Below are 26,200 nucleotides of genomic sequence, written 5' to 3'. Positions count from 1 at the left end.
TCCCTCTGGGATAAGGAAATTAGTTGTCCCTAGGAGGAAAAAAGGGAACCAGTCTACACATGTAGCTGACCCTAATTTGTAGAAAATAACATTCTGCTCAAGTCAGCAGTAGGGCAGTCTTGATCTATCAGCTCTCTCTCTTTCAACAGCAGGTGCTACTGTTGCTGTGGGAAACACAACAGTGTTTCTGAGAAAAAGGAATGGGATTACCACACAACCATCTTTTTGTCTACGATTTTGTATAATCCCCCAGACCAGTAATCCCATGTATGACAAACTACACTGTACCAAGAGTTGAAACTCTGTCTCTTTTAGGAAGGAATTAACTAAAGGATCACCATAGCTGGACAAGATATGAAGTGACAACAGCATAACCCAGCAAACACTTTCACGTTTTTGCTGAACTGTTGGCTGACCTATGCCTTTGTGATTTTTTTTAAAAACAGGAGTATTTTCTTTTAGAAAAGCAGTAGCTGAGCATAATCATTCTTTCAAAAAAGTGATCACAATGTCACAGGGAATTTTAGGAAGCAGCCTTCATTTATCAAACCTTTAAGCTGAAATTTTCTAAAATATTAGATTTAGATGCAGAATTATTTTAGGAATTTGTCTCTCTACATCCAGCTTCAGAAACCTCAGCCTTAAAAGTCAGGTTGGCTGTAAACACAGGGCAATGGACTGGATGACATAATAGGACTTATTTTCTAACATCTGTGGTAATGAGATATCCTCCCTGTACTTGATCTCTCTGTGCAACAGCCACCTTGACCCAATGAAATCAATAATTTGCATCTTAAAGCAGAGTTCTGTTCTTCCGTCTTGTCAATCACGTTATGTTTACACAATGGCTCTGAAAAAACCTACTTTACAAAAATGACAAATGCCTGATCTAGCCCAATAAACACTGGAAATGTAAGTGATACATCTGTCACTCTGCCTTTCATCTCACTGTCTGAAAGCAGGTGAGCACACATATTATATGTGCTGCAACTAGAAATAGTTAGCGAGGTTGGGCATGACATTTCAGCCTTGATTCTTCATTCCCTGCAGTCTGTTGGCTTCATTCAGTGACACTTTTACCAAAATTTTTGGTTAAATTTTCTTCTCATGAAACTGAGGTACTAACAATATTGATGAAAGCCAGGTGTGTACCTACATGGCTTAGGGCAGGCTCTTCCACTCAGCTATTTTGTGAACCTGAGTCTGTTCTGATTGGTCAGGTAAGCCAAAAGGCATCATTTCTGCTCCCTAATTAGAAGAATGCACAAGTACTTAAAGTGCAAATATTCATTAATGTAAATCAGTAAAACTCAATCACTTGTGAAAACCATTTGCATGAGCAAAATGGATTTGATAAAAATTGCAAGTTGAATATTCACAGATGTTTTGCAGTATTCACTGACATCTAGTAGTAACACACTAGTGCTACTCTACCATCTAGTAGCAACACTAGTCTGCACTCTACTTTCCTCTGATATCTGGGTAAGGAAGATTTGGGAAGCAGGAAGAGGAGACAGAAAGGTCAGCTGTATACTGCACATTCTAATCATCCTCAGATCTGTGGATCCTGTGGCTCTCCTTAATTTCAGTGGAAACTAAAACTTCATGCAGCTCTGAAAATGTATTATCTAGTCTTCAGAGATTCAAAGCTAGACACTGATCCTGCAAATGTTTACAAGTCATGTTGTTAAAGAGAAGCACATATGTAAATGTTTGCAGGATCAAAGCACTAGTGCTTTAACTCAGTGCCTCACTGGTCCTTTCGGCTTCCCTCCTGTTGATAGTATTTTAACATACTTTTTTGCTGTGTCCATGTGTTTAAAAACAATAACAGCCATCGCCCTCATGGTCGAGTGTCTACTTTTAGCACAACTGATCAATACCAGCTAAATTAATTGCCTATGTCTAAATGCCAACTACTTGGAAATCAATATTTTTTCTGCTGCACCAACTTCTCACAAATACAACTGTCTTTTATGTTGCTCAAGTTAAACAAACAACTGAAATAAACAACTCAGTAATAATGATTACAAGAAATTATTCTAAGCATCTAAGTCAGGCTATAAATCAGAGCTCACTTTATATGCACTATAAAAACACACAGCTTGTTGGAAGTTTACCAGCAATGTAAAACCTTCCATCCTGTACTCACTACCTTCATTTTTCAGTTCAGATTTGTGTATCCTTATATTTCCAGTCAGAAAGCTTCAGCAAGAATTTCTGAGTTTGTAAGTAATGTAATGAGTAGCCTTGTCATCACCACTCCTAATTGTGATGCTGAATAATTTTTGATGTACTGTAACATTTGCAGTAGTTATTAGAGCTAAGAAGGGAAATCACATCTGATGACACAGGGTTCCAGGTGACTAGAAAGTTAGGAAGGACATTTTTATCCCTATGTACAGTGTTGTATGACCAGCTGCCTAGCATTGGCTGGGGGAAAGGGCAGGGCTTAGCCTTTCTCTGAAGCACCAAGTATGGATTGCTTCAGGAAGGATATGAGAACTGATGGTCTGAACAGGAATGACAAATCCTTTGTTTTGAAGCCTGTTCAATAATTATGTATGTTTCCAATTTAGAGTTAATCATCTTCACCTAAGCATCCTCATTTTTCTCCTTTCCGAAGCTTTGTACAAGTACTCTTTAGTGAAGTTGTTTGTAAGCAAAACTTGCACACAGGATAACTGTGTTAATCAGTATCAAAGGGAAGAACATTTAAGCTATAAAAATGCGACAGTAATCTTCTAGTAGTGATTAACCTTGCTACTTGGTGTATTACTAAAGTCCTGCTTATCATAGCCCACCTTTTCTCATTTCCTTTCTTCCATCAATACTCATACTGTGTACAGAAGCACATTAGAATCTATCACATGCCCATTCCATCTGCAGGTCCAAAAGGAAAGTGAGGCCCAGTCAAATGCCCTCGGTCTGGTCTGCTTTATCCCATTTGTACCAACATTGCCCGTAAACTGAAAGCTGGAGGCATTCTTGGATCAAAGGGCAGCAACATTCAGACCAGAACTTTGATGGCATCTGCTTTTCTTGCTTCATTTGCTCCTTCCTTTGAATGCCCAGCATCTCCTGGTCCTTCTTTTTAGGGCCTTTTCCCCAGTGCTACCTTCTACCTCCTCTGGCAGGCCTGGTACCTCTCAGCTTCTCTTCTCTACCATCTCTTTCACCTCCCTGTAGTTTATCAGTTTCTCATGATCCAATCCCACCACCTAGTCCACCTGGTTTCACAATCTACCATCCATAATGGCTGCAGAAGTGATAGCATAGTATAAACTCTTCTTTAACAGGGTGCAAGAGGGATTCCCTTCACCCCATGGTAGTTCAGCTCAGCTGGAGTTTCTAGAACTGCCAGTGGTGCTAGGATCTCCTGCTCCATATACTCCAGGAGCTAACTGTGCTCACGAGCACAAGGCAGGGAAAGGCTCCTTGCACCCTTCCTCCAAGGCCCAGTGAGCAACCATGCAGAGTTAGCCACAAACCTACTCTATAATGTTTGCTGAGAACTCTGATGGCACAAACATATTCACAAATGCTCATCATTGCTTATAGAAATGTACTGTTCTCAGCTTAGACTGTCTAAACTTTTTTTACAAGTAATTTTTCCAGCACTAATATTTATTTTTTGTGTACCTCTAGCAAGCAGAACTTTCATTTGCATATCAAAAGCTTCCTTGAGTACCCACCACAGCCAGGGCAAAAACCAATCACAAAGAGCCTTTTTCTCTGTGTATATGAGTTGTAATTAGGACTGGGAAATGTTTGGAGGTGAACATTTACATATTTTTTATCTGGTTTACAAGACCTGTTCACAAATTGACTCAGATTTACATGGTGCTTAATATTCTTTTAATTAAAATTTTGTATAGATGCTTCTAATATAGCCCCAAGACAATTCTCCGATCACTCTCCTATATTTATAGACTCGTTATTATCTGGGAATGTGCAGGCTAACACTAAGCAATGGCCTTTAAACAGACATTTCCTACAAATTACAGATTTTATCAATTTTGTTGAAGTAGAAATTAAATATTTCTGGAATTAAATAACTGCACCCACCCCAAGTCTCTCCAAAGAGGCCCAATCATTTTCCTTATGACTGAAAAGCAATAACAGTGGAACCCTCTTAGAGCAAAGCCATCTCTCCCCTGCAGAATGATTTCACTGTAAGCGGAAGTTTCACTAGGATTGTAATTACAATGCACTGAAACAATCATCGACTTCTGTTCCAATTGGCTATAAGCAGAGTTTCACTGTTTCTGTGTCCTACTGTAATTAAACATGAAGGCCAAATTCTCCTCAGACTTCCAACTTGAAACTCCACCAATGAGTAAAGAAAGTAATGTACAAGAATCTTTATTTTGCAGGTGATTCCCTTGCAAGTGATCTGAGGAGTTTCTTTTAGTATATCAGGGAAGCATCTGCCAGTCTCCAAGCAAGGACACCTCCTGGTAGTTATAGCCCAGCTCAAGTCTCTTTTCAGGTTTCCAAAGGCCTTTTAATTCTATTAAACTGAAAAAAGTCAAGACTGGTTGCTTCATGTAGTCCTTTGGGTTACACTCAATTGTCATCAAATCTTTGAAGTGGACACCAAAGCTGGTGGGTTAGAAGGCACACAGGAGGGAAGAACTAACCAGCAACATGAGCTGGAGAGTCGAGAACACTGGGGCAGTGAGGGGAGATTGGGTACATTGGGTACTAAGAAAAGTAAAGTCTTATACCTAGTGAAAGGAAATAAATGCACAAATATAAAACAGGGGAACAGGAATGGAAAGCCAAACAGCTGCCAGCATTGCATTAAAGGGAATTTCTTTTAATCTCATCTCCTTAATACTATCCTGCTATTATTGCTGCATAAGCCTTCCAAGTTCTATAGTTACAACAGGGAAGGAGAGGCTGGGAGGGTGAGTTGTGGGGGGAGAGGGGACATGTCCTTGAGAAGCTCTCTTCCTTAATATGAAAGATTTTGTGAACCAGTGATCTGTATTATTTCCACTCTGTCTCAGGTCACAGAGCATCACACTTTGAGATGGTCCACTTAAATGGCTCCAAACATGTATCCTCTTAGCATTCAAACCTATGAAGCATGTGATTTAATGCAGAAACCTTTCCTAAATGAGACTTAAATAGATACAGACAGGAAACGGACTTTGGATTTACATGAGCCATTATGTTAAAATGCAAACATATGTATATGTTTCAGAACTCAGCCTCGTTTGCTGTTTCAGCACAATTTTACCAGAGCTACAGTAGGTGTCTGTGGCAACCAAATCTCAATTGATTCTCAAGAGCAAGTGCAATTTGGTAATGAGATGGAGACCATTCATTGTCTCAAGTGCTCTAAAAAGTGAAGGAAATTTGGACCAGACCAGCGATGAACAACAAGCCAAAATCAATATATTTTCCAATTTCACTAAGTGGTTGTGAATATGACTCATCCCCAGGAAACCAAATACAGCCACCTTATGATAGGGCACAGATATATTTCAATTTGGCTCTTTTCAGGGGAAACTAGCTACAATAATTGACAGGTTAATAAGGAATAGGTTTTTTAGTCTTCAGCTGAACAAATACAATGATTCTTAGCCATAGGGTTGCTGAAAGGTTACAGAGTAATGAAGGCTTTGACGGTTCAAATACTGTTAAGGAAACACTAATTCAAAGCAGCTATTTGTGTTCCTCTTGCAGGAGTTAGACAGTTCAGTCTTATCACTTACATTTTTAAATGTCTGCTTTGTAGAATATTCTAAGACACAAGCCTATGAATGAAATTAACCAATCCTTGCTTCTGAGACCCACAGCTTTAGTTATCCAGAGTGCAGCCATCACTGTATTTCTCAAAAAACAATGCTATAATAATGGGCCTGATCCAACCCCTTTCTAAAGTTAAGTGAAAGACTCACATTTACTTTACTGGGATTTGGACTGGGCCCAATAATAACAACATGTATTTCTAGAGTTTCTGTTGGGTCTGGTACTCTATGTTCTAAACCAGTGCTGCTGTGCGCTATTAAATAGCCACCAGGTTTCATTTCAGAATTGGCTACATTGCAGTAAGTGAAATGCTTGTTGTAAATATAGTGTGTGAAATATTTGAAATAATTATAGAAAGAAAGACACTTTATAAACAAAGATATTATTAAAATATAGAGCCTTCCATTCAGAAGGGTTCCAAAGCACTTTATAAATTCCACACACTTTATACTGCCACCGAAATGCCAGGTGACTATATTTTCAAAATTAAAAACTAGGAGACTTTTCTGTTGACATTTTTGAAGGTGCAAACAACTCATACAAAAGTGCACTTTTTTTTTTAACATGCACTAATGTCGCAAATGCCAGCTTCTGACTCAGCAGCCCCAAGTACATATTTCTCAGAGTGAAGGATTTTTGCCGGTAATGTAATGTTCTGAACCAGTTTCTCATGAAACATTGAACAAGTGCAAACATTCATTTGTTGCAAAAGAACAGCTTTGATAGAGTCTATATTCATTTGACTTTTCTCTGCACTCCAAACACTGAACCCTTGTTCCACTGAACTCTTTTTTTCCTGGTAAACATAGAGCATCTTTTACTCCCTAAAGTAATGTAATGAACAAACATTTGTAATTATTTAAAAAAAAACAAAAACAGCAAACATTTTCACTGATGAAATGGAAAACTGGGATATTTCAAGTGATCAGAAAGACATACCCGGGGCATCCTATGAAAAACCCAGATTGTCCCATTAAATTAGGACATATAGTCATTTCATTGTAATGCAGCCACCTCTGGAGTGAAAAATTGCAGCTCTGAGGCACCATGCAACTGCACAGGACTGCAAGTGAAGAAATATTACACGTCCAAATGAAGCTACTGGGAAATTTAGGTAGGCAAAGCACAACTAACTGAGCTTTAATGTAATTGGGACTAGCAGACTAACACCCTAAAATTGTGAGATCCTAGGTTAAAGACTACAAATAGTCAGGGTTCTACATCTTAACCAAAGATGATAACCTTGGTCGAGCACCCCACAGATCAGTAATAATGCAAAAAATTAAGTAAGGAGGCCAAACTAGAGTGGAGTCAGCTTTAGACCTGGGCATTGAGATATCCATAATGAGACCAATGCTTTCAGTTTGTACCCCACATCCTCATATTCCCAGAGGACATTCTGTTCTGAAGCACACTCCAATTTAGAAGCTATGGGGTCAGTTTTGCAAGGATGGTGAACATAACTCCCATAAATATTCATGGGGTCTTGCACATGCACAGAACATGGAACAGACTCCTCAGTTACTTGTAAAGGGTCATTTTGGAACCCGTGAATAGATCAAGTACTGCTAAAGAAAAGGATTAACACTCCATACGCCTAAAGGGAGGCAATTTGGCAGAAATGGTTTTAACAGCCTGCGCATACTGTAATTGCTTTCAAGACACGTTTAAGCTATCACAAAATGGTTTAATGGCTGTGGAAGAAAGCCTGACCTGCTTGACCTCAGCCTGTAGGTGCCGGAGCTGTAGGCACTGCTCTAGCCGTTTGTGAGTCTGATCGGCGTTAAGCTCTAGCTCATGCTGTTTCTCATGAAGGAACTCCAGCAGCTCTTGCACTTGTGTCGCAAGATCAATGTCCTTTTCGCAGATTAGTTCAATGCCTACAACAAAATGACAGAGAGAGAGAGAGAGAGAATTTCATTTATTTGCAATTCCTTTTGCAGTACAATTCTAACACCTGTCACATTGATTTGAACCTCTCTTGATTCTTGGTAAACCCTCTCACAAACAACATATGGTTTACCCTGATGCACATGTTTGTTGAATGCTATGACTGTATTGTCCTATCACTGTGTGTACCAATAAAATGACATTTCTATGTTAATTGCTTCTTGTTTTGCTCATCTGAAACTGTCCATACGGAGATGATTTGACTACAGTTTTGGTGATGTGGAACTGGGAATTTTAAAAAATACTTTATGAATTTTAACAAATCAAAGACTAAAATACTCCCTCAGCCTTATGTTATTTCATTAATCAATATCATATAAACACATTCTTTCTTTGATTATAGAAAGAAAGAAAGAAAGAAAGAAAGAAAGAAAGAAAGAAAGAAAGAAAGAAAGAAAGAAAGAAAGAAAGAAAGATCAATTCCTGTCCTCAATTTAGGATGGTGGATGGGCTGGGAGCCCACAATGTGGAGTGTGCCTAAAGTCCTTCTGGGTCCTAAGGGGACCATTAACACTCTTGTAATTTACTATCCTTTAGGCTGTTCTCAATTATGCCATGTGTCAAATCATTCCCAAACCAACTCTAGAACTGCAAGCCTGAAAAGGTGGCTTAGTGCCCCCTTCCCCAATCCTTCAAAGTCCGGCACTGAATATGCTCCACTGGAACAAAGGATCTGGCTCACTGTGTAACAGTCCCAAGAAAAACAATGCAGAGCAGTATATTGTCCTCTTTGACATGCAACCTCACCAGTGTAACTGACAGACTTTGGCCAGAGTCTTTATTTGACATTCCACACTACTGTAATCCATGTAATCATAAATCAATCAGGACCTGATCCTTCTCCCATTGAAGTTATTTAGAATTTTGTTATTGGCTTCAACAGAAGCAGGATCCTAATAATTATAATAATCAGATTCAAGTAAGTGTGAGAAACCACTGCGCTGTTCTCCCCCCACCCACTCCCTGCAGCGGACAGCTGTTGTACAGGGAGCAGGGAAATTATGTTTAGAGGCATTTCATGTGAAGCACCGTTTTTATGTCCCAGAGTTCCATGACTGTCACCCTCTGTCACAGTGATATCCTCCGAGGGCAGGATTAGAAACCAAAGCAACCCAGTGTCAGCCCCACCTTGTCTCTTCCAGTCTCTGGTTTTATCATGAAAGCCACATCGGAGTAAAACTGATTGGCTGATTCTCTTTCCCAGCCAAAACAAAACAGCTTCTTCATTACCAAATAAGGTGGAATGGCCCCAGGCTTCACATTTAGGGTCTGGAAATTTAATTTATGCTCCCATTCTTGGGAGTGAAGTTCCTTCTAACTGCCAGGCATCGTGCATATTTGTTATAATTAGTCTGCATATGGTATTGTGTCCTTAGGACATCGCTGGTGTTTTGTATGCTTGACTTCACCCTGCCTATTTGATATTAAACTCACAGTTTTCCATCATGCACAATCGACTGATGTAGTTTTGACTGTGCTAACTCATCATCAGCAACCAGTAAACTGCCTAGGATGTTATTCAAGGGCAGACTGCTCTCCCAGTGATGAATGATTTGCCCTTTCTTGCTTGCCACATGTCACACAGATTTATGCCACATTGCCAGCATATGCAACAAGAGAGCTCGTTCTTCTCAAAGATGGATTTGTAAAATAGAAAGCATTTTTACGTTGTGTTTTTGGAATAATTTCACACATAAACGTCCTCACCTGGAGGTTTGTGACATGTAAGCACAACTGTTTTTTCAATAAACTGAACGCAGTTTCTGTTTTCTTCAATCATCTCATTACTGAAGGGGATTTCAACAGACTGGTATTGAGTGGAGCATGCTCTTAAACAGGTTTATTAAAAAGAGTAGCCACAAGTACAACAACATAAATACACCACAGCTCTCAGTTATACTGGCATAAATCTAGAGAAACAGCACAGAAGTGACCAGATTTACTCTGAATTTATGCTGGTGTAATTGAGAGCATAATTTGGTGCATTGTACAATCTGCCTACCTACGTATCTTTTCTTCTATCACTTGGATAACTACAGACCTTTTAAATTATACACATTCATATAAGGCGTGATTCAAAGTACAGTGAAGTCAATGAAAAGACTACCATTGACTTCAACAGGCTTTGGATCAGGCCTATATTATGCATCACATTTTGCCTATGTTTTAACCAATTAGGATATTATAAAAAGCCTAATTTGCCAAAATAAGATGAAATCTGAAAAAAATCCACCCACATAGTCCATTGATAATTTTAAGAAAAGGCCACTCTGTTTGCATGGATGCCAGAAGTCAAATTTCTGACTTGACTTCCAATTTTTAAATAAGTAGTTATGCTAACTAGCACAACTACTGCCCAAATTCTATTAGTGGTAGCAACATAATCAGGTCTTAACTAAATCACTGAATAACCTTAAATGTATTAACATCGTTTTGTGACAAAATCTGTGCTAAACGTTACAGAAGAAATGCATTTATGTAAATTGAAAATAGTTTCCATTAAACACTAAAATCAAGGAAAAAATAACAACATTTGCTGACTTATAAGTGACAAAAATGTGTTTTGTGTAATATTGGGCTGTAGCTTATAGTGAAACATATCATGAGACTTCAATTTCAAAACCTCTTAAGTTTGAATTTGTCAGATAATAAAATCACTGAACAGATTGAATAGAAATTTCTTTGTATAAAAAGAATCACTCCCACACTCAGAAGGACTTATTCCTGTGCTGATTTAGAACCCAGTTCAGGAACGCATCCTAGTTCAGGAAAGGCACTTCAGCTCACCTTAAGTGATCACTCTGGTTACAGTGTGTATGGTAATACCCATTGTTTCATGTTCTCTATGTATATAAATCTCCCCACTGTATTTTCCACTGAATGCATCCGATGAAGTGAGCTGTAGCTCATGAAAGCTTATGCTCAAATAAATTTGTTAGTCTCTAAGGTGCCACAAGTACTCCTTTTCTTTTTATAATGAATGTGGATGCTGTGGTGATGCAGGTGAATGGCACTAGACTGACAGCCCTGGATACTACAGGCTTCTTTCTATTTGTGCCTATCTTTCTATTTCTATTTCTTTCTATTTATAACAGATATGAGATGGGTAGCAACAGTGCAGACTTCCACAACATTGCCTTATCAATCTGCTTCAGTCCTGACCTAGACAAATCACTTCTAAGATATAGGAAAGTAGTTCAGTCTCCAGGACGTCTCATTCACTCCTTGACTGATTGCCTACAATGATGTTAATTAGTGCCAGCTGTGACATTGCAATATTGACACCTGTCTGCTGGGAACTCAACTGGGATCCCCAAATAAGTGTATACAGGCCATTACTCAGTTATCAGATGAAGTACACGAATGTGTGGTAAATGGAGTTATATCAGGGATGATATAGTTTGGTTTGAGGGCTGTAATACTTTGGGGTCATTCTTGTTATTGGTGTCAGGAATCAGGGCCTGCAGCAGAGATAGTCTCATCAGTACAGCAGGCCTGCAGCAAGCTGCCTGTCTGGCCGTGCCACCTGACTGGTTGAAAGGGCAAGCAGGCCAACTCTTAACCTAGTGGTTCATGCCCACCATTGTGCCTGCTCTTCAATACTCCTGCATTGCACCCAGCCTTGCCTCTGTCCTGCCCCTGCCTTGAACCCCTCCTTGCCTGTTACCTTGCTTGCTCCCATTCCTAACTTTTGGCTTGAACTGTAGCTTTGACTTCTGACTCTGGTATCCAGTCCCTGCCCTCCAGTTTGATTCTTGTCTCTGGCTTCTGAACAGTGACTCCAGCTTGACCCTGGGCTCTAGCTTCCAACTACTTGACACCTGCACCAACCATTATACCTGACACCTGCTCTGACTACTAGGGTAGACCACCCTTGTCCTGGTCAGCTGACAATTGGGCTTGGTGTGAAGGTGGTTGGGTGCTATTTAGTGGCCTGCGATATACAGAAAGTCACACTACCTAGATGTTCTGGAGGGGGTTTAAGGTTTTGGCCTTAAATGCCATAATTTGAACGCTGGGCCAAGATTTTCCAAAAGTGACTAGTGATCTTTGTCCAAATTGAGACATCTTAAAGGGCCTCATTTTCAGAGGGTAAATGCACAGAAACTTGTGAAAATCAGACCCCTTTAAGGAGTCTCAAATTGGGCATCCAAAAATATCATTAGTCATTTTGGAAAATCTTGGCCCTTGTGTTAAGCTTTAATTTCTTTCAGACATGTCATCTCACCTCAACGGCAGAGTTACAATCAAAATGGAAAAATGGAATGAAGACTGATGCATGTGAATTAACAATTATAGCTTACTAACAGCTCTTGTCCTTTTGGTAACACAGATATACCAGAAGTATTCTCTAAACATATAACTCTTTCCTGAAGGATATGCATTGTTAATGAAACCCAAAGACAATTTAGATGAACTACAAAATCATTGAGGCTACAACATGATTTTTAGAGAGCTCGTATGAACTTATAAAAACAAAAACCTTGTTGAAAACAAATATTCTTATAGTGAAATCAGGTTAATCAAGGTCTGGTTTATCCATGTGTGTCAGAGTAGAGCTTTGGTAAGAAGCAAGTTGTTACCAGTCCCATTAAGAGTACATTTGAATGACAGACTTATTAGCCGAAAGATCTCCTAGCCAAATAAAAAATTATCGTCACAACTGTAAACACTAAGTTTGTGGCTTCATCATCTAAACTTTCAGTTAAGTTCTTACTGCAGCACCAGTGATCATGTTCAATAAGAGGCAGTGACAACAGTTGATTTTTGAAGTCCCATACTGACTTTGCTGCTCTGTCAGTAAGAACAATCAGCTTTTGACTTGTAAACTGAACAAACTTGATGTAGAATTCAGGGAGGGGAAACAAAATTCAATGCAATTTTTATAGAGTATAACTGTCCTTTATTGAAATAAGAAACAGTAGGTTCTAAAGAGCAGTTACTGTCCCTTACTTTGCCATCCTCCCAATATTCTGCATTCCCTACAAAACAGGTATGAAAAAAACCTTCAACTAACCCCTATTATTCTGGATCCTCAAGAGGTTTTGGTTCTTTGGCTTTAGAAGCAAATGATTTTTCTCAGATACACATGGACCTCACACTGGGAGACGGAGGTAATCTTTTAAAAATATTTTAAAGATCTCATCCATTTAATCTCTGTCCCATTGTTTGGAATCCAGAGAAGTTGTTTCTACTCTCCTGCAGCTTGGGAGTTCCAAACAAACACAGTGAGTTTTTCCCAGACCAATCAACTAGGATCCTGTCTGACTGTGCTCTGCTCTGGATCACATCCTGTACCTCCCAGGCCATATTCCTCTGATACTTCCAGGAAGAAAAAAAAGTTGCATAGGCAAAACACAGGGCCAGCCGTACTGTGAGTAGACGCTGTGCAAGCTTCCACATATGGTTCACCCAATGTACCTGGTTTCCTACCCTGCAACATTCTCTCTTAGTTGCTACTGAGCTTCTGTTAACCTGAGCTTGCTGAATTATGCTGACTATTGCCAGAATGTATCTTGGGGTGAAATGTTTGCAAGAGAATGGGAGGAGACCAAGAAAATCAGTTTTGTTTGTATCCTGAGCAGTCCTTCTTATCTTAATTAAAGGGGGTGGGGGAATTGCTCTGTGTGCCTTCCAAGGCATGTGAGAAGATTTAAGCATCTCACAAGTAATTATAGCCTCTGGGACAGTATGCAGAGATTAATCTGAATGATTATTTTCCCCGGGTGAGAATGCAAAAATCAGGATTTTACAGTACTCACTGGAAACCTGAACCTTTTGCTGAGAAGCAGGATATAAGATACAAAGCAACTTCTCTACCAATATGCTTCAAGACTGCTGTTTAGGAGCACATGCCAGGGAGGTTTTTACAACCAAGTGCTTATCTTAACTTCCAAGTGGACACTGCAAGTAAAATTCCAACATCTTATGCCCTGTTCACACTGAAAACAATGTACATTCCAATACTTCTTTGAAGGAAGAATATCCACAGTTACCTGGCTAGGACTCTGTTCACAGATTGTGTGTTTTCTTTTGTATTTTTGTAAATGGATGCCCATTAAGCAAATTGTCCTGCTCACCTGAAGCCTGGACTTCCATGATGTACTGGTGCAAATCTTGCCCTTGCTGGATAACCTCAAAGGTCATGTTGTTCATGGCCAGTTTCCGTTCGGTGTGGCGCTGCAAGCGCTGCTCAGCCAGAGTGAGGTCCTCGGTATTGAAATCATTCATTTGTCTCAGCAAATCTTCATTCCAGGCATCTAACTCTGCTGTTACCTTCAAAGGAAAAAAAGCCACATATTGTATGCACTGGAAGCCAACAAAAGATTACTCCAAAACAGTATTTGGATCATCGTAATACTCCACACTTAGGGTCTGATCCTAAGCCCCTTGAAATCAAGGGGAGTCTTCCTGTTGACTTCCATGGGCTTTGGAACAGGCCCTTGGCATGGCACTTTTCTTCTGTGGATCTCAAAGCTTTGAAAAAGGTGGGTGAGTACTGTTACACCATTTACAGGCCGGGAAAATACAGCACAGAAGTGGCTTGTTCAACGTCACACCAAGCCAGTAGCAGAGTTTGGTACAGAACCACAGTTCCCAGCTCTAACCTCTACACCAATATCGAGCAGTAATTAGGAGAGGTTGGCTAACTTTGCTTCCTTTGTTCCGTGTTCTCTGTTTCTTCATTATAACAATTGGCCGGATTAATCTACTATTATTATTTTTACTGTGTTATTGCCCAATAGTACCAAGACAGTAAATGGGTCCAATAGCATTAGCCTCTGCAGAATCACACTTGCAACTAGATACAAACAAGTGAGCATAAAAAGCAGTAGGAGGAAATGAAGAACAGGGACAAAGGTAACGATAATCAAATCGTGCTGTTAAGTTAGACATCTAAATCCGTATTTAGGTACCTATGTGAAAGATGCCCCATTTTCAGAGATGCTGAGCCTCAGTTCTCACTGAAATCAATGGGATTTGTGGTTTCCTAAATATATACTTAGGTGATTAACTTTAGAAACCCACTTTTGAAAATTTTGGCGTCTTATCCCATGGTCACAAAGCAAACCAAGGGCACAGAACCAAGGATTTCTGGCTCCAAGTCCTTACATGTTGTTTTGGATGGGGATTTAAAAGACACAGTTTTAAATTCAAAATGAGAACACAAGCCCAGAAACCTTTTTTAGACTCTTCTTTGAAAAAAGCAGAAACACAGATTTGTTCACCCCAGGTAATCTGTGACCATTTTACAAACCTGGGACTGAAGTCGCAGGGTGAAAGGCAGAGCACAGGAGATCCTGAGGGTGTTCCATTTTTATTCTGATTATTCCTTTGTCCATTCCACTCAATTAACTTTAAATAATAACTATCTCTGTTTACAGTCCCTTTGGTGCCATTCCTGATTCCCGTGGCTTATGATTCACTCACACTTCTCAGTTAATTGGAGTCTCTGGAATGTGGTGGCTTATTGGCAGATTTTCGAACAATTACCAAGCCCTAGAGAGATGGTCATGGTGGAAATCAGAGAAGGAGCTCGGTAGAAAATTAGAAAGGGTTTTAAAGAGAGAGCCTCTACTGACAGCTAGAAGGACTAAGGCTGACTTGACCTCATTTTAAGCTATAGACAGCACAATGAATATCTACAGTTTAAAGTGAGAATGGATTTCCACTATTAATGACTATAGTACTTGAGGTTCCATATGAAGCCTGTTTTGCTTGCATGTGTTGGTAGAATGGCATATAATTTTACTGGATCAGAAGGAGGTTTAATTTTTGTTAGTTATTAAGAATATTGCCAGTCATAGTTCATTGCATTGATTGTCAGGCTGCTAAAACGTAGTCATTTGAAAATGTATAATAGAGTTAATCAAAGTACTGCCCAGTTTCCTGTAGATGCGAATACATTCTTGTGCACCTGCTTTAGGGAAACTACCTAAATGCACTTATTAATAATAGTTACAGAGAGGAATCAGAAATCCAATAATATGTCACATCTGATTTCTCTTACAAATTCCATATTTAGGATAGTGGAGATTCTGTTCTACTGTGGAGAAAGTATCTCTCCATCCTGTGGCTGTCTATGCACAGTGTTGAATGCAGTGTTGATGTTGGCATGTTGATCTCAGGATATTAGAGGGATACAGTGTGAGAGGTAATATCTCTTTGTGATGGGGTTCCCGGGGTGCAACCTGGATTGTGGGACTACTGAACCCTCTGTCCCACCAACCTGGGTTTCCCTCTCACTCTGTGATGCTGTTGCCAAGCCACAAACATCTGACAGGTCCTGCACTTACACAGACATCCACAAGCAGGGACATCCCCAGCTCCCCAGCCTTGCACCCAGAACTGTACTGTTTTGCCCTGGTCAGAAGCCTGATCAGTGTAAGTTCATTACCCAGTCCGCCACTGCCTTGATGTAGAGAGGAGACATACTCGCCTTTGTAAACTGAGCTGAGATTTCCCAAGCACCCCTACCAAAATACACTGTTTTAGGTAAAATATAAAAAAGATAGATTTTAAGTGATTAAAAGTAATGTGTAGAGATTAAAGTTGGTTACCTAAGAAATACAATTAAATTCACAATTTGAGTTCTATAAACTAAATAGGATTTGAATCAAGCAATGTCTCACCCTGAGAGATGATACAAACAGTTCACAGATCTTCAGTACAGAGGCTGGACCTGCCTTCCAGCCTGGGACCACCCTCCCACAGTTCAAAGTCTTTGTTCTCTAGATGTGTTTCCAGGTGTTGATTTGGGGGTAGGAGGGGAAGTGAGGCCAAGTCATGATGTCATTTCACCTCTTCATAGTTTCTTACAGCTTGCTGGAAAGATCTTTTACTATGACATACTAGTCTCCATTGTATATGCGCTCTCTCTGAGATGGTGGTTGGGAGAGTGGATTCCCTTCAGTGGGCCATCAGTGCACCTGGCTATTCCACCGTTGTACCAGAAAGGCTGGTTGTGGGTGTTCTCAACCTCACAATACATTTCAGTAACACACACACAACAAAACTTCATAACTTCCTATACAATGATAGCACATACAATCTCACAGGTCATTGGTGTTCAACAGATCAAGGCTGTTAAAATGATACCTCACAAGGCAAACTTTGTACAAAACATATAATTATATGACAGTGGTGAATATGGGGATTCTAGAGTGCTGCTTTGAGGTACAGAGTGCCTCTGGAGACAAGCTTTTATTGGAGACAAGCTTTCAAGCTTACACAAAGCTCTTCTTCCAAGCTCTGCGTAAGCTCGAAAGCTTGTCTTTCACCACCAGACGTTGGTCCAATAAAAGATATTACCTCACCCATTTTGTCTCTAATATTCTTCCATGGCAAGAAAAAAATCTATATAGGTCTCTCACAGGGTTAATTTGTCAAGTAAGATGGAATATGTGACATTGAACAGGCAAACAGCAGAAGAGTGGGCAGGGTAGAGTCAAGGTGGGGAGTGAGGGAAGGTCATATAGAGGCAATGAAGGAGCTGGGCAGAGCCTGGACATGAAGACAGGGAGTACATGGAAGGAGATGGTGATGAAGGTCTAACATGGCCAGAGCAGAGGGAGAGGAAGATTGCTTAGTAGTTGGCTAGACTGAAGAGAGGAGAGTCAGGGAGGCTGCTGAGGAGGTGTTTACAGCAATCCAGGGGAGACAGAACCATGGCATGACCCAGGGTTTTGGCAGTGGAAATGGAGAGCAAGCGGATCTCAGCTCCAGCACTCAGCTCACCAGAGGAGTGCAGAGTAGATTAGTAGAGCAGATCATAGAATGACATCTATTTAGTGCACCTAAGAGCAGAACGTTGCCAGCAGACTGATGTGGATGGCAGGAGCAGGAAGGGAGAATGAAGCTGTCACTTTTATGAATCCTACACCTGCAGAAAGCTCCCTGTTCCTGTCTCTCAGACAGCGAGACAGGCTTCAGTGTGGGGTGGCTCTGAAGATATCACAATACATTCCTCCTGTTTTTGATAATATGCAGAGATGCCACACTGGATGGGTTGATAGTGGGTATATGGACGATGTCATTGCAATGATTGTGCTCTGATGCTTTGGATTCTGAATCCCAAAATATAAAAAACTGAACATGTCTCTAAAAGACAGCTTCGAGCCTCGCTTTCCAGGTGAAAATGTAAGGACATCCAATATGATGTATGTGAAAAAATAAAAGCTCTACAAGTAGGAGTGGCTGGAATCTTTTTTATGATGCCTATTATGTAATTCATATTTTATGAGCCAAGATCTCTGGAACCTGATTTTGAACAAAGAATCCTCATTTCTGAGTGTCAACTATACAGATCTATCTGTACAGAGCCATAAAAATCCTGTATCTCTGAGCAGACAGCTAATTCACGTGAAAGACTCTGCTAATGTTATAAACTTGGAAAGTGACACTCAAGTGAGTTATAAATAACAGTGAAGTGAGTTACTGCCTGACAGAAGACTTTTGTTCCTTTCCAAATTCATGTTAAGCCCGAAGAGCCAAGAAGTGAAATCAAAGCTGCAAGATTTGATAGGAGGAAAAATAGAGCCAACGAAATGGTAAAGGTGGAAAACGAAATTCAGCACATAGCAGACTTTAGTGACCCAGGGACCTTTCATAGTATAAGACAAGACTAAAGAACCAAATTCTGTCCTTCTGTCCACAGTGAGCATCTGCTGTGAATCTCCAAGGGCAGAAATAGAAAAGAACATGGACTGCATGCGACTGTAAAATCCGCACAGAATGGATTCTGGGTGGCGCTTTGCAGACACACACCAGGAAAGTGGATGGCAGAATCACTGGGAAGAATCTGGCAGCTACTTTATAGGACCACCTGCAAAGTCTTGGAGAAGCTTCCCTGCAGAGAAAGGCCTATGGGATCCGTAGGGTGGTCAGAGGCATGTACTAGCCCTGACCCTGGCAATGTCTCTATGCGCACACACCTGTTCAGACTATTCCTGCTTTTAGTGGTAAATGATTGTGGAAGGGGAATAGGCAGCGTGACCAGGGCAGAGCATGTTTCTGAGGGACAGCACCTCACAACCCTTTATTTGTAGAACAGTGTCATTCATTTCCATCACAGCTATAAGCCTTTTCATGACTGGTGCTAAAATACAGGACAAAGCACATTTTATAGATATTAGTTGGGGATAACGTTCAGTGATATAACATATGCTTCATACATGTGAGCCCCTCAGTTCAATACTCAGCACCTCCACTAATGTCTCTCAACAAGGGTCAAATGGTTCTCTGTCTCTTTCAGCCTGACCTTCTGACAATAATGTCCTTTTAATGTAACAGTTACTATGTTCACATCATGTGAAAGATCCCTGGCTTAAAACTGGGAAGAAATATTGCTTTTGTATTCTCAAGTTCAGGGATCAGCAACCTTTGGCCCGCGGCCCACCAGGGTAAGCCCCCTGGTGAGCCCAGATGGTTTGTTTACCTGCCGTGTCTGCAGGTTCAGCAGATTGCAGCTCCCACTGGCCGCGGTTTGCCGTTCCAGGCCAATGGGGGCTGGGGGAAGTGGTGCGGCTCAAGGGATGTGCTGACCACCGCTTCCCGCAGCCCTCATTGGCCTGGAGTAGTGAACTGCGGCCAGTGGGAGCTGTGATCAGCCGAACCTGCGGACGCGGCAGGAAAACAAACCGGCTGGGCTCACCAGGGGGCTTACCGTGGCGGGCCTCGGGCCAAAGGTTGCCGATCCCTGCTCTAGTTCAAACACAGGTTATTGGGCTGGATGCAGAAACCACTGGATGAAGTTCTTTGGCCTGTGTTATGAAGGAGATCAGGCTAGATGATCATAATAGTCCCTTTCTGTCTTGAAATCTACATTGATTTGATAAAATAATGTGGGCTATCAGGCACCAAATAGGGTAGGTCCCTTAAATAAAAGGAGGACTATCAACCAAGAGTAATTAATGAAGCTGCTATAAATCAGAATCCATTGTCACTGGGGTATCTGAAAGCTTTCAGTAGTCTGTTATGCCTGTTTCCAGTTGCCAGTCACAATTTGGAATCGATATACTTAGTCAAAAAGCAGATCAAATATCCACTATCTAAAGATTATCCAATATATTAGGACTGAAGCAGGAAAGAAAAGACAGCAAATCACGTTACATGGCTTTGGATTAATATCCGTATGCCAAACATCTGCCTTGACTTGAGTAAGAAGCAGAAGTCCCTAGTGCAGACAAGAGTTCCTAACTGACTGTAGCTGGTTTGCCATCACCAACAGAAACACCGTGGGTTCACTTTTAGGTAGAATACCTCTTCTCTAAGTAAAAAAGGAAGTGATACAAGTTGGAGAGAAAATACACACAGATGGCAGATTTCCTTGCAGAATGGATAAAGTCCAATGCACCTAAATAAATGGAAGTATAGGTAGTGTTCGTGGAGTACAATTAACTCTGAAGATGATCTATCTGTATTCCAAGCACCAGAGCAGGAGGGAAAGTTTATAGACAAGCTCCAACTCCAACAGAAATCTACAGAGTGGACATTTAAGACAATTCTCAGAGGAAGTTTACGAGAGGAACCGCAAAAGAAAGTGGCCTGTAATGTGGATTTCACCATCTAGGGAAGCCAGAGAGAAGGGGTTAGATTTTCAAAAGCACAAATGGCAGTTAGGACCTGACTCTCATTGAAAGTCAAAGTGGCTAGGCACTTAACTGCCATTTGTAGCTTTGAAACTATCCTCCATATTTTTAGCTTTAAAAGCGAGCTAGACAAACAAGGGATATGGAAAACAGTAAGCAGACAGATGCTTGGAATTAAAATAGAGATGTTTGACCAAATACAATACAGGGTGTGACTATTTCTCCAGGAAGGAGGAGGGTTGGGGTGCAATTTGTATCCTCTTCATAATGTCCATGGGGGCAGTTAAGTAAGAAAAGGCATTTGCCCCAGGAATGGATTGGTGATCCTTCAGCAGATGCCCCTTCTGGGTTCCACCATGGAGAAGCAGCTTCAAGCAGTGGATGAAGCTCCCAAGGAAAGAGTCTTGTAGTGGAGAATTGCCAGGAGACACAACAGTAAGGTGAAAGATGAGCCACTGAGATTGGAAGGGATTTTCAGTGAGACTGTTTTCAACTCTTTGGTTTTTGCCTATTTCTATTATCACTTATTTAACTTCAAGGCCTAATGAGCATTTTGGAGAAAGCCATTTCTGTTAAAGATTTCACCACCACTACTTCCATCAAGGTGTGAGCACTAACAATCTACATCTGCAGAGACTTCCAGATAGACCTCGCACATAGCCGGGTATTCCTGATCACCCTAAAAGTTAAAAGAAATAAGCAAGGGGGGAAAACATTTTAAAAAAAACATTCAGGCAAAATCTTCCAGTAGTGAAAAAGGCACAAGCCCAAATGCAACAAAAGCCATTCTTAACTTAGCCCATTTTTCAGATTTATTTCAAGGCACTCTAAAGAGAGGGTGACTTTAGTAGGTTATCTGCAAAGAACAATGGATTAAGTTAAGAATGGAATTTTAGCTTTAACTGTGATCTTTGCTGCTTTGCTGCATTTTTATCCTATGTTCTTTTTAGATTTAATATAACCCTTATATATAATTATAGAAATGATATGCAATGACTCATATAAGAGCGCTAGAATTAGTCACATCATTTAAATATTGCATTATATTAACAAAAGGAATTAGAAATTCAAAAAGACATGGCTCTGACTTCCTCATTGTTATTTTATTTTTATTATTTATTTACAGCAGTACCCACCACCTGCTAGGTACTTTCCAAACACTTAAGGCAGGGACAGTCCCTGCTCCAAAGAGCTCATAACCTAAGGCTAGGCAGATAAGCACACAGAGATTAAGCCATGGAGGGGCAACAGGCAATTAACATACAAATCAGTACTACTCACTGTGAGCAGCACAGCAGAAGAGGGACTTTAAGAGGGATTTAAATGTGGACTGGGTAGGGGCCTTGTGAATGAGCTCTGGGTGCTTGTATTATGCATAGGGGACAATGGGGAATAAGGCAGGAAGATGTCAGAAGCTGAGAAAAATGTGGACAAGGCTGGGAACATTGGTAGAGTGGAAGGGAGAGTAGGCAACGCGGAGCTTGACAAGATTATTATATATATAACATATATATATATATATATATATGTTATACATCTGATGAAGTGAGCTGTAGCTCACGAAAGCTCATGCTCAAATAAATTGGTTAGTCTCTAAGGTGCCACAAGTACTCCTTTTCTTTTTGCAAATACAGACTAACACGGCTGTTCCTCTGAAAGCTATAGGACAGTTTCTAGGAAAGCCATTGGAATCTTATGCATGTCCATCAAATGCCTTGGTTTTGAAAGCACAACACAGACTTCAGGATGTGCTCACAAAAGTGCCTCTACCATGCATCTTTTCTCACTTATGGTTAGCCACTTCAGCTTTCCACCATAGGGAAGGGCTTCACTCCCATATCTTAAATGACAAGGCATGCTTAATCAGTCAGAATGGTGACAGTGTTTTCCAGCATGAGAGCACGGCGGGAATGTGATTGCAGGTGATGACAGAGGTAGCTCTGCTCTCTGGACAGATAGAAGGGGACTTAAACCAGCACAGAAGAAGGAATTATTGATCTGAGAATCACAGTGGTGTCCATTGTATCAGCATGCTTTATTTACAGAGCACAGCCTCTGCTTCTATATTCAGTTTACACCCACACCTGAGAACCTGGGCCATCATGGAAAACAATAAAAATATAAAAATTTAATTTCCAGCTAAATCTCAAGCCAACCACCATCAATAAAACCACATTTTGCTTAAGGTATAATTTGTTGCTCTTAGTCTCCCAGCCTCTGTTGTCTTCTCTGCCACGCTTAGAATAAACAAAGATCAAAAGCATTACAGGTTTCTTAATTATGATGATGGGAATATCTTTTTGGCTTCCCAAATTAAAAATAGGATAAAATAGCTCTGTTAATTCTGATAATGGTTCCACTATTGACACACAGGAGTCTTTATTATAGTTTTGAGACAACTGACTGCAATCTAGTATCTGTTTAAAGATTATTCTTTTGTCAGCTGAATCAAATCAACAATTGCTTAAGATGTATAATATAAAGGTGACATTTAACATACATTTCAAATTGCTTTTCATTTTATTGTCGTTTAAGTTGCTTTCCTTGCTTGAAGACTAATCTTGGCAGCTAGACTTATTTATAAGTTCCTATATTGATCTGGCTACAAACTTTTTCTGTTTTGTCATTGGTTATGAATTATGTGTCATAGTTATACATTTCATTTAAAGAAAGAGATCTCTAACTACAAGACTCTGCCTATCAGATTCCCGATGCAAATAAGAAACATGCTCTCTGACTCTTGTAGTGTGAGTTCTAGTGTTCTCATAATAAACAAGAGAAAATCACACATAAACAATAGTAAATCAAAGTAACATCACTGATTTTCTTTCAAGCCCCTATTAGTCACTACAGCCCTGATTCAGCAAGGTCAAAGTACATGTTGCACTTCAAGCACCTTGCTGAGTCAGGGCCTACTAGATGTGTCTGTGTGCATCAAAGCAAATACCCACACAGCGATAAAGTAGACACGGTGGACCTGGACTCTACACCCAGTTCTGAGCATGACCAGCTGTATGACCTTGGGCAAGTCATGTCACCGCTCTGTGCCACAGTTTCCCCATCTATAAAACAGAGATAAAGATACCTATCCACCTTGGAAAATCACTTTGAGATCCTTGATTGAAAAGCACTGCATAAGGGCAAAGAGTTATAACTGGAATGAATTCTGAAATCTTCCCTCAAAGCTAGATGGTGTCACTTGCTGAAGTTGGAGGCACGGTGAAGCCATACTGCCACATGGAACATCCCTAATCTTTCTGCTGTGTACATAACCCAGGCTTGCGGTCTGCAATGAAACTCAGAAAGCTTCACGTGATTTGGAGTTCTTAATGAAAGGCTCACACAGCTCCACTATGAACATCCAGTGTATGCTGCATGCAAACATACCTATATAGTTTGCATTTAATTTGATTTCAGTCTAAAAAGTACACGCATATATATACATGCATGTACACACATGCTCATGAAGAGTGGGAGTCATTAAATACTCAGCATTTGCCGCTCTGCAGTACCACAGTATCTTCTATTCTATGCATATGCAGATGCCAGGGTTATTGCATGTACCTAGAAGTTTGAGTTTTTAAGACAACCACTGCTCTTGCGCAAACATACCATGTGTGTAAGAGTATGTATTAGGATATCCAAGTGTTTGTATGTGAATGGTATGCAAAGAACTATTTTAACAAGACTGTTCTATTTATATTTATAGCAAAAACTGTAGAATAGCTTTCCCTACAAAATATGACTATACAGAAATGTGGGTCTGTACTGTATCTGTTGCATATTGCTATAGATCAATTCCCATCTAGGAATCTGCATTCACAGCTTTTCCATCTACTATAATGTAACACTATTTCTTGTCCTAACTTAAAATAAACTGTCTCTTATGAAGTGTTATGTAGCATTCTAAAGTTTCCATTAACTATCAATATATTCCATCAGAACACCTATTGAATTACATGCAACATCTCTAGGAATATATCATCATAGAACACTTCAAAAAAAGCGCCACATTAACAGATTTATTCACTCCCAAAGGTGTCTCTGAACCACCACAAGACACAGTCGCAAGTTGATACCTCATATGGGCTATGTACACAACACTATGTTCCAGCATACATGAGACACAAATTAATTAACATCCCATGCTTTGGTATCACATTCCATCTGATTTAAAGGTAAATATTTATTCAGATTTGTTAAAAATCTCTTTAAAATTACTCAGTCCAAGAAAACTTCATTTATTTAATGCACTGATAACAGTTTTTCCAACAATAGCATTTGATTTAAAAAAAGGAGTACAAGGTAGAGATATAAGACCTCTTTTTAAATCTACTCCCAGGCACATAAAATTACATGATGAGTACTTTAGGGCTTCTTGTACAGTATTTCTCTTTTCCCCATTTATGTAAAACAACTGTTATGCCTGATTTGTAAGAGAACCCTTCATTTGATGCTTAATATTTTGTTGCATCGAGGGGTTCAAAGCCATAAAATGCATCTAAAGAGAAAAATCTCACCAGCAAAAAATCGTGAACTTTAGATTAGCAAAGACAGATGTACATGAGGGGCATATGTAAGCCACTGTACGATGCATGCCATAAAACTGGTCACCAATCATTCAGACACTCTGAATACAATCAGCTGGGCAGACATGAACGTGTCTTGTATTTTATCAGTATGTCACAAAGGCATATTACTGGTTTCTAAATTTCCAAGTTAACAACTGATTTCTATTCACCTCCTAGTTCCACCAGACATCTCAGTGTAATCAAAGTCTTCTGTGATTCCCTGGAACTCTGTGTATCCTGTTAGAGTATTAGTCAGAGACATAGCCACCACCTCCACAGTGCTACCTTTCCCAGGTCACCCACACAGCTCTTACCTCTATGGTGTACTGTTCAAAAATCCGGAGCTGAAGGAAGATGTCGAGCTTAATTTTCCGTTCATGGAAGAGCTCTTCCATCTGTACCTGGGCCTCATCAAGCTGCTGAAGGACAGATTCGATGTGGCTGATGGAGCTATTGTGTGGAGTCTTATTGTTGGATACCGCTGAATCCCTGTGTCAAGGCAGGAGAATGGTTAAAGCTCAGCATTAACGCAAGAAAAGAGCAGGAATTAAACACTCTCAATTCTGTGCACAGCTGAGAAGTGAGCCGAAGCACAAAGGGCTGGAGGAAGGTGTATGCAATGCTCATTTCTTCTGCTTGTTGAAATCCTGTGTTTCCTGAACTCAACACAAAGTCAAAACAATGAGCACATCCTTTCACATGTTGTGACACTTTGACCCTGATACACTAACAAGGAGTTGGAGGGGAACAGAATGGCACATAAATCTGAACTGATCTCTTGAGGAATCTGACTGGCAATCCCATTTAATTCTAGTCCAATGACCCATTTCTTTCTACAATCAGCCTGTCTCAGAAGCATCATCCTCAAAGCTGCTACTAACACGCTGTAGATCTTTACAAGTTAAATTATGCCACCATTTGCATTGTTGCTAGTGAGTTAAGAGAGTTTGAATTGCCAATATTTTAGCCTAACAAGACTGGGATTCTTCTGATTCCCCTTGATTAATTGGTCAGAATGAAACATAACCAGGGAAAAATTCCAACACTGTAAGTATTTTAAAACACTAAAAGACAGATTGTGACTTGCCCTTGTGTAGGTGCCCAGGGTAATGGGTAGGGTGCAAGGAATCTTCCCCTCACTGTACACTCCATGTCCCCAGGGGTGTTCAGGAACTGCTTCTGCTATGCACCCCCAGAGCACACATCATTCCAAAGGGAGCAGAGAGGAGAAAGGGCCATAGCACCACCCCCTACTCTCCAGCTCAAGCAGTCAGGAGGAGCAGGTTGCACCATCTTAATAGCAGGGGTCTGTCTTAATGCCACAAT

At 40.3% G+C, this 26,200-nt stretch overlaps 1 protein-coding gene across 6 annotated transcripts in view; it reads right to left on the bottom strand.

The window, feature by feature from the left end:
• The window catches only part of KALRN (kalirin RhoGEF kinase), a 779,108-nt gene that overhangs the window by 247,517 nt on the left and 505,391 nt on the right, over window positions 1–26,200 (bottom strand). For all 6 annotated transcript variants that reach the window (XM_048869043.2, XM_048869046.2, XM_048869044.2 and 3 more), the window contains exons 13-15: window positions 25,189–25,363; window positions 13,794–13,989; window positions 7,477–7,643 (exon numbers count right to left, since the gene is read on the bottom strand). In XM_048869043.2, coding sequence (XP_048725000.2) covers window positions 7,477–7,643; window positions 13,794–13,989; window positions 25,189–25,363 — 538 coding nt within the window. The remainder of the gene's footprint in view (window positions 1–7,476; window positions 7,644–13,793; window positions 13,990–25,188; window positions 25,364–26,200) is intronic.

This window comes from Caretta caretta, chromosome 11, assembly GCF_965140235.1.
Source record: "Caretta caretta isolate rCarCar2 chromosome 11, rCarCar1.hap1, whole genome shotgun sequence".
Lineage (NCBI taxonomy): Eukaryota > Metazoa > Chordata > Testudines > Cheloniidae > Caretta > Caretta caretta.
The sequence above is the reverse complement of the archived record's forward strand: the minus strand, read 5'-3'. Positions and strand labels throughout refer to the sequence as shown.